This window comes from Oryx dammah, unplaced genomic scaffold (assembly GCF_014754425.2).
Source record: "Oryx dammah isolate SB20612 unplaced genomic scaffold, SCBI_Odam_1.1 HiC_scaffold_18, whole genome shotgun sequence".
NCBI lineage: Eukaryota > Metazoa > Chordata > Mammalia > Artiodactyla > Bovidae > Oryx > Oryx dammah.
Genome location: NW_024070202.1, coordinates 87,295,747 through 87,309,525, shown reverse-complemented (window position 1 = coordinate 87,309,525; position 13,779 = coordinate 87,295,747). Strand labels below are relative to the sequence as shown.

The 13,779-nt window shown below is 38.1% G+C and overlaps 1 protein-coding gene across 19 annotated transcripts in view; it reads left to right on the top strand.

Moving 5' to 3' along the window:
* Window positions 1–13,779, top strand: part of CADPS2 (calcium dependent secretion activator 2) — a 575,633-nt gene that overhangs the window by 226,715 nt on the left and 335,139 nt on the right. For all 19 annotated transcript variants that reach the window (XM_040259536.1, XM_040259533.1, XM_040259535.1 and 16 more), the window contains exons 4-5: window positions 3,410–3,490; window positions 9,392–9,628. In XM_040259536.1, coding sequence (XP_040115470.1) covers window positions 3,410–3,490; window positions 9,392–9,628 — 318 coding nt within the window. The remainder of the gene's footprint in view (window positions 1–3,409; window positions 3,491–9,391; window positions 9,629–13,779) is intronic.

The following is a 13,779-nucleotide window of genomic DNA, read 5'->3' as shown; positions in this document are numbered from 1 at the left end:
TGGTTACCTGGAATAGACATTTATCACATTTTCTTTTCCATAATAATTATATTAGTTTCTAATGTAAATCATTTTAACTTTAGACAGTGAAGAGAAACTTGTTTAATTATGAATATTAGTTTAAATAAAAAGTATATTCATTTTTGAGATGACATAGAAACTCCTTTATAGCAAGGATTTAGTTTAGGAAAATCATATTGTTAATCTCATTTTTAAATGAACTTAGTTTTTTAAAATCAACTTAGAAACATTTTTCAGAAAGATAACCCCAGATCTGTCTGTTAAATAAACAAATTAGATAGATGAATGGACAGTTAAGTTCAGTCGCTCAGTTGTGTCTGACTCTTTGCGACCCCATGAATCGCAGCACGCCAGGCCTCCCTGTCCATCACCATCTCCCGGAGTTCACTCAGACTCACGTCCATCGAGTCCATGATGCCATCCAGCTATCTCATCCTCTGTCGTCCCCTTCTCCTCCTGCTCCCAATCTCTCCCAGCATCAGAGTCTTTTCCAATGAGTCAGCTCTTCGCATGAGGTGGCCAAAGTACTGGAGCTTCAGCTTTAGCATCATTCCTTCCAAAGAAATCCCAGGGTTGATCTCCTTCAGAATGGACTGGTTGGATCTCCTTGCAGTCCAAGGGACCCTCAAGAGTCTTCTCCAACACCACAGTTCAAAAGCATCAATTCTTTGGCGCTCAGCCTTCTTCACAGTCCAACTCTCACATCCATACATGACTACTGGAAAAACCATAGCCTTGACTAGATGGACCTTAGTTGGCAAAGTAATGTCTCTGCTTTTGAATATACTATCTAGGTTGGTCATAACTTTTCTTCCAAGGAGTAAGTGTCTTTTAATTTCATGGCTGCAGTCACTATCTGCAGTGATTTTTGAGCCCCCAAAAATAAAGTCTGACACAGTTTCCACTGTTTCCCCATATATTTCCCATGAAGTGATGGGACCGGATGCCATGATCTTCGTTTTCTGAATGCTGAGCTTTAAGCCAACTTTTTCGCTCTCCTCTTTCACTTTCATCAAGAGGCTTTTTAGCTCCTCTTCACTTTCTGCCATAAGGGTGGTGTCATCTGCATATCTGAGGTTATTGATATTTCTCCCAGCAACCTTAATTCCAGCTTGTGTTTCTTCCAGTCCAGCGTTTCTCATGATGTACTCTGCATATAAGTTAAATAAGCAGGGTGACAATATACAGCCTTGACGTACTCTTTTTCCTTTTTGGAACCAGTCTGTTGTTCCATGTCCAGTTCAAACTGTTGCTTCTGACCTGCATACAGATTTCTCAAGAGGCAGATTAGGTGGTCTGGTATTCTCATCTCTTTCAGAATTTTCCACAATTGATTGTGATCCACACAGTCAAAGGCTTTGGCATAGTCAATAAAGCAGACGTAGATGTTTTTCTGGAACTCTCTTGCTTTTTCCATGATCCAGCGGATGTTGGCAATTTGATCTCTGGTTCCTCTGCCTTTTCTAAAACCAGCTTGAACATCAGGGAGTTCACGGTTCACGTATTGCTGAAGCCTGGCTTGGAGAATTTTGAGTATTACTTTAATAGCATATGAGGTGAGTGCAATTGTGTGGTAGTTTGAGCATTTTTTGGCATTGCCTTTCTTCGGAATTGGAATGAAAACTGACCTTTTCCAGTCCTGTGGCCACTGCTGGAGTTTTCCAGATTTGCTGGCATATTGAGGGCAGCACTTTCACAGCATCATCTTTCAGGATTCGAAACAGCTCAACTGGAATTCCATCACCTCCACTAGCTTTGTTTGTAGTGATGCTTTCTAAGGCCCACTTGACTTCACATTCCAAGATGTCTGGCTCTAGATTAGTGATCACATCATCATGATTATCTGGGTCGTGAAGATCTTTTTTGTACAGTTCTTACGTGTCAGACAGATAGAAATCTTTATGTCCATCTCACCTGTTGTTTTTGATGGAGACAGACACAGTGACCGTTATGAAGTTCTGCTTAAAATCTCTTGGTGAATTTCCAATGTTAAGAACCAATTCAAACTCCTTCATTTGGCTCAGGTGTTTAAAGAAGCCCCGCCTCTCTCTCCAGCCCCACCTCTCATTACCCTCCTCTTTTCTCCCCTTCCCCAATCCCCACACCAGTGTCTGATCTCATCCAGATGTTTGGTGCCCTCTTCCTAGAGCATCTTTCCTTCTTCTTGACTTTTCATATACTGCCTTCTGACAGGACCATCAGACCGACCTACTCATTTTTTTTTTTTCAGAATTTTTCTTTTTAAGGCCTTTTTTTTTTTTCAGTGTAGCATAGTTTTTATGTAGTTCTTCAGCAAATGGACAAGTTAGTCTGTATTATCCCAGATGTCTAATGTTGTACTCAGTACTAAACCAATTTTTAGATGGACTTTTACTAAAGTATGGTTGTATTGTGAGGTCTAGGCTTCTTGATGATGGAAGTGAGAGAGGGGAAGGAATTAAAGTGGAGGGAAGCATCAGTATGATCTATGTCTGTCATGCACACAGTGCCTCCCACACTGTGCATGGCTCACAGGAAGAGGTTTTATAGGGAACCAATAAAGAATTAGAAAGAATCATGAGGAAAAGTTAAATAAAGTTATAGAAAAAAGTTAAGGATTATTTCAGTGGACAAGTTATTTTCCATGTAGATGGAAATATCTTTAAAAATGAGGATAACATGCTAAGCTTTCAATCAAATTTAGAATGAGAGAATGGAATTCTAATGTGGTGCCAGCCTGTAAAAGGATTTCTTGGCAGTATGAGCCTGTTGGTACTAGAATGAGGAGCATATGAAGATTTAAATGGTAGAAAGTGATAGCAGTCAGTCAAATAGTACTTTGATAGTTTAGCACTAACAGAAACTTATTATACAAATGAAGGAAATATTTTTTGGAAGAACAAGGAAAATAATGAAACATTAATATCTCACTCTCTGGAAATGCATTCTTGGAATTTGAAAGAACAAGAGATTTATCTGTTTGGAACTATTTAGGACTGACATTAATGGAGGCAGAAGAATGAATTGAATCTTTTCTTAATAGAGGCGGAAGAATGGACTGAACTGAATAAACTTAATGACAACTTCATGCATCCTCAAGGAAACAAGGACTTCTTGCCTTAGATTTGTTGGGGATACATTTGGCAAAGGATTATTATAATTAGAGTTTTTGGTAAGCTGAACTATTAACCTTAGAGATTTATTATCTTTTTTTGTGAGCAAATCATAGTCAAAAGTGTCCAAGAAATTTAATTATACTATCAATCTAATTAAACAGTTTTTCTGTGTTCTCAATAGGTAGCTGAGAAGACTTATAACGTTTTTTTAGAGTCATTTTAGTGTTGCTTTAATTTGTAGGTCACTGCCATTAAATAATCATGTACATGTGGTTTTCTGTTTTATTTTTAAGTTGGATAATGCAGATGAACAAGCAGCCCAGATCAGAAGGGAACTTGATGGCCGTTTGCAGTTGGCTGAGAAAATGGCAAAGGTAAATTGTTAACTTTGATATACTATACCACATTTCTTTCTGTACTTAGATTTCTGTAAGCTGAAAGTTTTTTTATAGATAAAGCCAGTGTAATTTTATCCATGCATACCTCTTAAGCTCAGATTCCTGAATGCGTATTATCTAAATGGAGAATATTATTTATTTTATATATCCATCTTTATATGAGATATTTAAATTCAATGATAACTTTTGTAGATTATTCTTAAAGCAATGCCCAAATTTCTCAAACTGCCAGACTTAGAAGTTTAATATTGCACTAAGCATAATATAATCAGAGAGAAGACTGTCTTCCCTGAAAAATCATGTGATATATCCCAAAGTATCTGGCACAGTGTTTGGCCCACAGTGGTGTCAACTAATATTTGAATGGGTGAAAAATATAATTTGAGGTTTGTAGTACAGAATCTCAGGATACATTAAATACAATATTTTATTTACTTTTATTTATACAGTCACTGTGTTTCTGTGAACAGAAATAAATTTCAAACAAAAGCTGTGCTTGTTTTTAATACTGAGGACTCTTTGTCTAAATCATTCTCTAATAAATTGATGCATTAATTTTCTTCAGTGGTAAAAGTAAAATTCTAGTCCCTTAAAAGAGACTTGAGATTATAATGCTTTGGGTCTGAGAATAAGACTTTTTTTTTTCCTTTTCTCTTCTGCTAAATGAAAACTTTGAATATGTTTTATTCAAACATAATAAAGGAGACTTACTCTTCTTTCTCCTCTTTTCCCTCTGATTCTGTCTCTGTCTCTCTGAAGAGTCCTCTCTATTGGGGATTTTTTTCATTTTAAAAATTAAGGCACAGTGTGTATATAGCAAAGTACATAGATTTTTAGTTTACAGCTTGATAAATGTGTGTACACCCTATATAACCACCTCCCAAATCAAGACAGTGAACTTTACCAGATCTGTCCCACACTGCATTTGACAATTGAAGTTTTGTGTTTTTCAAAGAAAAATATATTTATTAGTATGTAAGTTTTAAGACAGCTAATGTTGTATTTATCTAAATGTCTATTCAATTAAAAAGTAGAGAAATCATTGAGAAATTGGAGAGAAATAGAAAAACAGAGAAAAGAGAAGTTGTGTAACAGAGAAGGCAATATGTTTTGAGAGCCAAGCCAAGAGATGCATGAGAAGGATTCTCCAGATGAAGACATGGGATGATGATATGAATTAGGGGCTAAAGAGTTAAATTCATACAGAGGGCAGAGGTTGAAAGGACAACACACCTTGTTACTATCCTCTGCATACCTGGAGAGTCACTACATGATTCCAGAGATTCGAATGTGGAATTTATTGGCTAGAAATCAAGTAGCTTTAGAAAGAAAAATTGTTGTTTAGTCACAGTCATGTTCAACTCTTTTTGCGACCCCATGGACTGTAGCCCACCAGGTTCCTCTGTCTGTGGGATTCTCCAGGCAAGAATACTGGAGTGGATTGCCATTTCCTTTTCCAGGGGCTCTTGCAGACCCAGAGATTGAACTTGAATCTCCTTCATTTCAGGCAGATTCTTAATCACTGAGCCATTGGGAAAACCTTGGGAGAAAAATGCTTTCCCTGAAATCCTAACCTGTGTTGGAAGCTGTCTAAAAGGGCATCACTTTTCTTGAAGAACTGAGGCAGAGAGAATACAGAGAGATGTGCACTGTGGGCAGGACTCTGGACCTGTGATCTGCATTTCTGGGTTGTCTCCTTGTATTTAGATTGTACCTGAGCTGTTCACACTGTCCCAAGTTCTTCTCCAAGGGTCTGGCTGGATATATGATAATTTAGATGAATTTCCAGAGGGTTCCAGAGTAGGAGGGAGAGCCTGGGGTGTGTTCTAAGTTCATGTCTGTGGAGAAGAATGTGTTTGTACAACCTCGGAGCTGAGTCAGAGGAGCAAGGTCAGTGACGCACACCAGCAGCTTCTCTTTGAGGGGACCCTACTGATTCCATCAGAAATGTTGATAAAGTAGAAAAAGCATGAAGAAGGAAGGAATTGAAGCCAGTGGGATTGGAATGAAAAAAAAAAAAACAACCCTCAAAATATAATGTCTTTTGGTAAATAGATGTTTAATTGCTTTCTACTTTGTTTCACCAAGTTGAAGCCACCTTCCTAAAATATAAAGCTAGTTGTAATTTACTGACCTTGTTGTCTTAAATCTCTACCATAATCCTTTGAACCCACAAGGGCAGATGATATAATGAATTTATTTTATAGACAAGAAGATTGAGATTTAGGCAAGATTACTTAATAAAAGACCTCAGACATTGTTCTTTGGACTCCAGAGCTTGGGTTTGTTTTTCTAGGCCCTGATGCCTCTTCAGCCTCATAATTCCAGAAACTTGGCTTATTCATAGTTTAGAGTTGGCAATCAACTATTAGGAACACCTATCACACTTGGTACCTATTATTACAGGAAATCCACATGGAACAATGAGAACTAGTGTTTTAAAAATCTGAGTGGAGGTTTGAATCTGTTCTTCGTACACAGTCCTGGGCAAACTGTAGCAAGGATATCAAGCCAGTCAATCATAAAGGAAATCAACCCTGAATATTCATTGGAAGGACTGATGCTGAAGCTAAAGTTCCAATTCTTTGGCCACCTTATACAAAGAGCCAACTCATTGGAAAAGACCCTGATGTCAGAAAAGTTGAGGGCAGGAGGAAAAGGGGGTGACAGAACATGAGATGGTTGGATGGCATCACTGACTGAATGGACATGAGTTTGAGCAAACTCCAGGAGATCGTGAAGGACAGGGAAGCCTGGTGTGTTGCCGTCCATGGGGTCACAAAGAGTTAGCAATAGAACAGCAGCAACTATTACACTTCACAACACAGTACAATAACATTGAATCCACAGGGCAGAAATCTGTTTCAAGGGATATAAATATTTTTTCTTGGTTCTTTTTTTCTTATCATTTTTATTGGAATAATTGCTTTACATAGTTGTATTTTTGCTGTACAACAACATGAATCAGCCATATATATACGTTGACTTTGGCTGAAATTACGCCTTTTAGCCAAGGCATAATTAGGAAGTAGTGATAGGAAAAATGTGATGGACTGGGCCAGAAAGACCTCTGGACCAAATCCATGTTTGCTGTTTCCTGGATATATAACATGAGCAACTTATCTAACCTTTTGGAGCCTGAATTTCTCTGTTCACAAATTCAGTGGCTAAATATTGAACACCTTATTAAAATAATCAGGTGCTATTTTAGGCGTTTGGGATACGTCCAGACAGATGTAATTGTCTTGGGATAACATCAGACAAAAGTATCCCTGCCATGTCCTCAGAGAGCTTACATTTTATTTGGGAGAGACTTGCAATAAGCAGCAAACATGCTATGTAACAAAATTATGGAAGGTGATCATTTGCTATTTAGAAAATAAAGCAGAGAAGATGGAGTCGGGAATGTGGGAGTGAAGGAGGCTGTTGACAGTTTCCAGGCAAGTGATTATGGTAGGCCAGTTCTTGGCAGTTCTATCTTTCTAGTATATCAGGCGTAAAAACTTGGAATCATATTTGACCTTTTTTTTTGCTCATGCCACGTTTGTCAGGAAATCCATTTGTGCCTCTCTTCAGAGTATTTCCAGTCTGACAGTTGTCACCATTCTTCATCCTACCACTCTGATCCATGCTTCATCTACTGGAAAGTGAAGAGCCCTTAAAGAGTGACTAGATTTGAATAATGGAAATTTTATGGAGCAGATTTTTTTTCTGTACATAATGTGTTAGGGCTGATAATGAGCTAAGCTGTACAGAAGACCAAATTAGAACACTAAAATGGTTTATAGGAACAGCTCACAGTTAAGCTACAGAATAGTGCTATTTCTGAGGCTGTTCTAATTTAAAAGATCAAATTTAATATGTACATTTGGTTTTGTTTCCAAGAAAGAGGCAACATAAGCAGGCTAAATAAAGTTTAAGAAATACTATCAACAAACCTCAAAGCTTTAAAACAGAGTTGTTGTTTTTATTCTCCCAGAGAGAAAAAGAAAATCTAGTATAGTCTATTTCCTGTAAAGTTTGAAAATGCTGATATAGTCGAGGTGATTTCTGCCAGTCTCTTCCTTGAAGTATTTTTAATGAAAGCTAAATAAGAATAGATTTTTTTCATGTGCTGATATTACATTTTCCATGAAATAACACCTTGAAAATTTAGGGAAAATAACCAGTACATCAAAACTGTCAAACACATGATGTATCTGCCTTTTACTTTCCTAAAATATTTCTAAAAGGCAAAACTCTGATGGTCATACAAATATAAAATGAATAAACAATGATTGTACTCAGTGTATAATTAATGAGCAAGCTAGTTAGATATTAGAACCTAGTCTGAAGAGCATTTGAAAAGTAGGTGTGTTTAGGCAAAGTTAAGATCCAAGTAAAACCCAATAAAAGTGATTAATTTCCAACAAGGATTTAAAACTATAATCATTGGATTGTCTTACTCACCAATAAACACACATTACTTATATCATCACCAGGCAAAACTGTACAAAGTAACACGTAGCTTCAGCCTTCTGGGATCTTATATCAGTAGTAAACAGTAACTGGGGGCTTCCTTGGTGGCTCAGGTGATAAAGAATCCACCTGCAACGCGGGGACCTGGCTTCCATCCCTGGGTTGGGAAGATCCCCTGGAGAAGGGAACAGCTATCCACTCTAGTATTCTGGCCTGGAGAATTCCATGGACGGAGGCGCCTGCCTGGCAGGCTACAAACAGTAAATTAAACTAGGGACATTTACCCTGCATGAGCCTTGGATGGTCTTTGCTCACATATGGTGTTGAAAGGACCTATTCTCTCACGTTTTTGCCTAATGTCTGAGTTTTGGCTGCTTTTTATGATAGCTTTTAAAATTAGTTTGCAAATGTTAAAATGCTTTTATGCTTTATTTTTTTCCTCTTTTGCATGTATTGCAAAACTATCCAAAAGCTATTCCCTACCCCCATCCCCAAAAGAAACCAAGTTATTACATAACTGAGTAGCTGTGTGTTTGCTTCTGAGGATGCAAACTTATTATGTGGTAGTAAATAAGCAACTTACTAGTTGCTTCAAACTATAGAGGAATATTAAAAGACCACTTAAGAAGCTTCCTTGGGAAAACTAATAATGGATGTAGATATTTAATAACTATAATAATACATTTGCAGTTTTAATATTGATTATATGTAAATTATTTTAAAAGAAATATGTCAAAGTTCTGTTGGGAGGAAAGGAAAACAGGTGGTTTGAGGCTCTGGGACTGACTCATGAGGTGGTGCCAGATGTTCCTTGCCACCTCATGAACAAACGGGGGTGAGAGAGTCAGATGAGGTACAGGTTGATGAACATGCTCTGGACGTGTTCCATTCACCCTGGAGATGAGGATGTCTTAGGTTGAGGTTTAAATGATGCCAAAGAAAGTGGTAGTAAAGGCATTGATTTTCTGGAGCATTAGGCAGTCATCTGAATGACGGCTGCTTTAGGCCATCATTCCCCAGCCCATTTTGTACAGCTGTCATCCCAGCCCATCCCTAGTGGCTCAGACCGTAAAGAATCTACCTGCGATTCGAGAGTTGTGGGTTCGTTCCCTGGAATGGGAAGATCCTCTGAAGGGGAAGGCATGACAACCCACTCCAGTATTCTTCCCTGGAGAATCCCCATGGACAGAGGAACCTGGCAGGCTACAGTCCTTGGGGTCACAAAGAGTCAGACATGACTGAGCGACTGTGCACACAGCACAAGGCTTTTAAAGCCCAGAGACTAAAGGATCAGGTAAATGCATTATATTTAGTGTCACAGTTTCTGAGATAGTCAAGTATATGTACATAATGTAGTGTTTTATGATGAAATTGAGATCCGATTGGTGTGACACTGTTGTTTTAATAATTATTTTCAAGGAAAGACGATTCCCCAAGTTCATAGCAAAAGAAATGGAGAGCGTGTACATAGAAGAGTTGCGGTCTTCAGTGAATTTGCTAATGGCCAATTTGGAGAGTCTTCCAGTTTCAAAAGGTGGCCCAGAATTTAAATTGCAAAAATTAAAACGTTCCCAGAACTCTGCCTTTTTGGACATAGGGGATGAGAATGAGATTCAGCTGTCAAAGTCCGACGTGGTGCTGTCATTCACCTTGGAGGTAAGTGCCTTTATCTGATGTTCACTTCTGACGGCATAAATGAGGCTGCAGGATAATTTCTGCTGACTTTTGTATTAACATTTCAAATTTAAAGCACCATGGTATATTTTAAAGAGGTTAAATTATTCTTCATTGACTAGACAATCATATTGTGAATGCAAATTAATGCAAATTGTTCTTTAAACATAACAATTGTGTAAGGGTTCAGTTCAGTTCAGTTGGTCAGTCATGTCTGACTCTTGCGACCCCATGAACCACAGCACACCAGGCTTCCCTGTCCATCTCCAACTCCAGGAGTTCACCCAAACCCATGTCCATCGAGTTGGTGATGCCATCCAACCATCTCATCCTCTGTCGTCCCCTTCTCCTGCCCTCAATCTTTCCCAATATCAGGGTCTTTTCAAATGAGTCAGCTCTTTGCATCAGGTAGCCAAAGTATTGGAGTTTCAGCTTCAGCATCAGTCCTTCCAGTGAACACCCAGGACTGATCTCCTTTAGAGTGGACTTGTTGGATCTCCTTGCAGTCCAAGGGACTCTCAAGAATCTTCTCCAACACCACAGTTCAAAAGCATCAATTCTTTGGCGCTTCCTCACATCCATACATGACAACTGGAACTACCATAGCCTTGACTAGATGGACCTTTGTTGGCAAAGTAATGTCTCTGCTTTTCAATTGCTTTCTAGCTTGGTCATAACTTTCCTTCCAAGGAGTAAGCGTCTTTTCATTTCATGGCTGCAATCACTATCTGCAGTGATTTTGGAGCCCAGAAAAATAAAGTCAGCCACTCTTTCCCAATCTATTTGCCATGAAGTGATGGGACCAGATGCCATGATCTTCGTTTTCTGAATGTTGAGCTTTAAGCCAACTTTTTCACTCACCTCTTTCACTTTCATCAAGAGGCTCTTCAGTTTTTCTTCACTTTCTGCCATAAGGGTGGTGTCATCTGCATATCTGAGGTTATTGATATTTCTGCCGGCAATCTTGATTCCAGCTTGTGCTTCCTCCAGCCCAGCGTTTCTCATGATGTAATCTGCATAGAAGTTAAATAAGCAGGGTGACAATATACAGCCTTGATGTACTCCTTTTCCTATTCGGAACCAGTTAAATAATAAAATAATATAAGCTTTGAGGCAAGTTGCTTGGTGCCAGCGAGGCGAGTGTAAGTTTATTGGTAAAAGAAGTACTGAAACACACTTAAGTAGAAATAGGATTTAAAACATATTATTGAATTCTCTATAATTTGAAAACTCCTTTCAAGCTTTGGATTATTCTTGTTGTTAATCTACTTTGACTGTGAGAATCAAATCACATAAACAAGCTATATTGTATAATATTACAAAAGATGCTTACTTCTTGGAAAAAAAGTTATGATCAACCTAGACAGCATATTAAAAAGCAGTGACATTACTTTGCCAACAATGGTCCATCTAGTCAAGGCTATGGTTTTTCCAGTAGTCATGTATGGATGTGAGAGTTGAACTATAAAGAAAGCTGAGTGCCAAAGAATTGATGCTTTTGAATTGTGGTGTTAGAGAAGACTCTTGAGAGTCCCTTGGACAGCAAGGAGATCCAACAAGTCCCTCCTAAAGGAAATCAGTCCTGAACATTCATTGGAAGGACTGATGTTGAAGCTGAAACTCCAATACTTTGGCCACCTGATGCAAAGAGCTGACTCATTTGAAAAGACCCTGATGCTGGGAAAGATTGAAGGTGGGAGGAGAAGGGACGACAGAGGACAAGATGGTTGGATGGCATCACTGACGTAATGGACATGAGTTTGAATAAACTACAGGAGTTGGTGATGGACATGGAGGCCTGGCATGCTGCAGCCCATAGGGTCACAAAGAGTCAGACATGACTGAGCAACTGAACTGAACTGAATGTATAATATTGAGTACTATAGATGATGAGAAGTAAAGACTTCTTCCTTTCTGGGACTTTCAGTTTCCTTACAGATACAGTAAAATTCTTTCTTAAAAAAGCAAGCATACATGTGTTCATTTAAAATTGTGTTCCCCAAGACAGCACAATTCATCCCTTGTATACAAAGCAGTGGAAACCAAAGATAACTGATCACTGATACTGCTGCCTCTCCATGTGGATAATTTTCATGATGCATTTCCTCACTGCTCATCTCTGTATTCAGGTTTTTACACAACATCCACACATATGCTCGAAATATCTAGCTTAAATTTATAGCCTCTCAAAAAGTAAGAGAGCTTTGTAGCTTTCTTCTTCTTGCTTTATTCTCTTCTTTCTCTGCTGGGGCCCACTATTGCTATTTGAGTCTGCTAATGAACAAAGCAAAGTATGTAGTCTTAGGCGGTACAGTTTTAGATTTGTTTGTTTATAGTTCTTATACTTGACTTGTTACCTTTGTGGCAGAGAAAGCAAATGTCTGCTGCTGTTCCTTCCTCCACTTATTCAACTTGAAATTCAAGTTTAAAGAGAAGACAACTGCCTCTCTTTTTTCACTTCTAGCCTAACCTGTCCTTTGTAAGTTAATAGGTTAAATTCAGCGTCAGAGTAGAAATAGGAGATTTTCTTCTGACTCCAAATTCAGTTCCGGGATTAGCTAATGACTTTGCCAAGTAGCTTTGCTCCTGGATTTCTTCTCAACCTCTTTAACCTCATAACCTAAGAATGTTTAATTTGAACCTAAGTAGTATCTCAGGTATAAAATTTCCCATTCATTCTTGAGTCAGGTTTCCTAAGGACTTAAATGAAAAGTGCCAACTCCTTTTTTTCTTAAGGTTTTGTACAAAACAAAATCAGCTATTTAATGACAGTCTAACATTCCCTACCAAGAGTTTGGCATTTAAATTCATTAATGATAAAAATAATTTGAAAAGCAAATTATTTTTGTAATGTTTAAGCATACCATTATTTCTGTAAGCATGCACAATTGAAAACAGTTCAAAACACATTTTCTTTTCTCTATAGTTTAAAAATCTTACACCATTGTAAATAATTAGCTTTTATGAATTCTCTCTCCCTTTTGAAAACAAAATTATGCTCATGAGTTCATTTTTCTATGAATTGTTAGTCTGTGCTTTATTGCTAGTGTGTTCAACAGGACTGTTCAGTTAACAATAAAATGGTGTTAGGAGGATAATGAGTTAAAACTTCATTTAGCCATGGTCTAAGAAGCTTCCATATTTTTATAATTATTTTGACATGCTCTGTTACTATGTCTATGTAAGACAGATATTTTCCTGTCATAGCATAGTACAGATATGTTCCCTAGTGCCTACAGTATTTTAAATAGGAGTTGTGTCTCAGAACAAATTGAGATCACTTTCAAGGGCAGATTACACCATGCTTGTCTGTGGAACTCCGGAGGGAATGGACTAGGTACCTCCTCCAGCCCAGGGCCTCTGACCTTTGCCTAGCTAAACTGAATAATTACCTTTCACCCATTATCCAGGTTTCCCTCATCAGATACCAGATTTCAGCCTGAGAAAACTCGGAAAGGCAAGCAGTTAATCCGTATTAAGGATTTCACATTTCATCCGTCAGGTTGAGTCTGTTCAGCGGAGAAGGAATTTTTTTCTCCTAGAAACAGAAGTCTCAGTCTAAAGAATAAGTACAGATTTGAAACACTGCTTAAATTTTATCATCTCTGTAAAATTTCTACCCACTCATCCCGTCTCCCACCACAGCACCTATCATAAAATTCAGTTTCTTATTATATTATTCATTATCTGGTTTTCTTTACTAGAATGTAAACTTTAGGAAGTTAACATTTAGGAAGTCTTTTTTTTCTTCCGTTTTTGTTTACTGAGGTAAGAGCCTGAAAGAGTACCTGACCACTCAGTTGACTTGATAACTGTTTTTTGAGTTAGGGACTTTAATGGCATCAAAACCAGCCATTGGCCTCACAAGATTACTTTTAGGTCTCTTCATTCATGAAGCCTTCAGAGAGAATTATAAAGCAAAAGACAAGCTAACTCACAAAACACTAACCTATATATTTCTATGTCAAAATTAAATAGCCAAGTGACTTTAGGAAAATTCTCTTCCAGCAGTGATGAGTCTGTACGTTGTAAGGGAAATGGCATCAGTGCCGTGAATCTAGCTGATTTTCACACTGTTTTTGTTGGTACTAGGGAAGCAGACCCCATGACCTCTTCTGTATCTGGAGGTACTT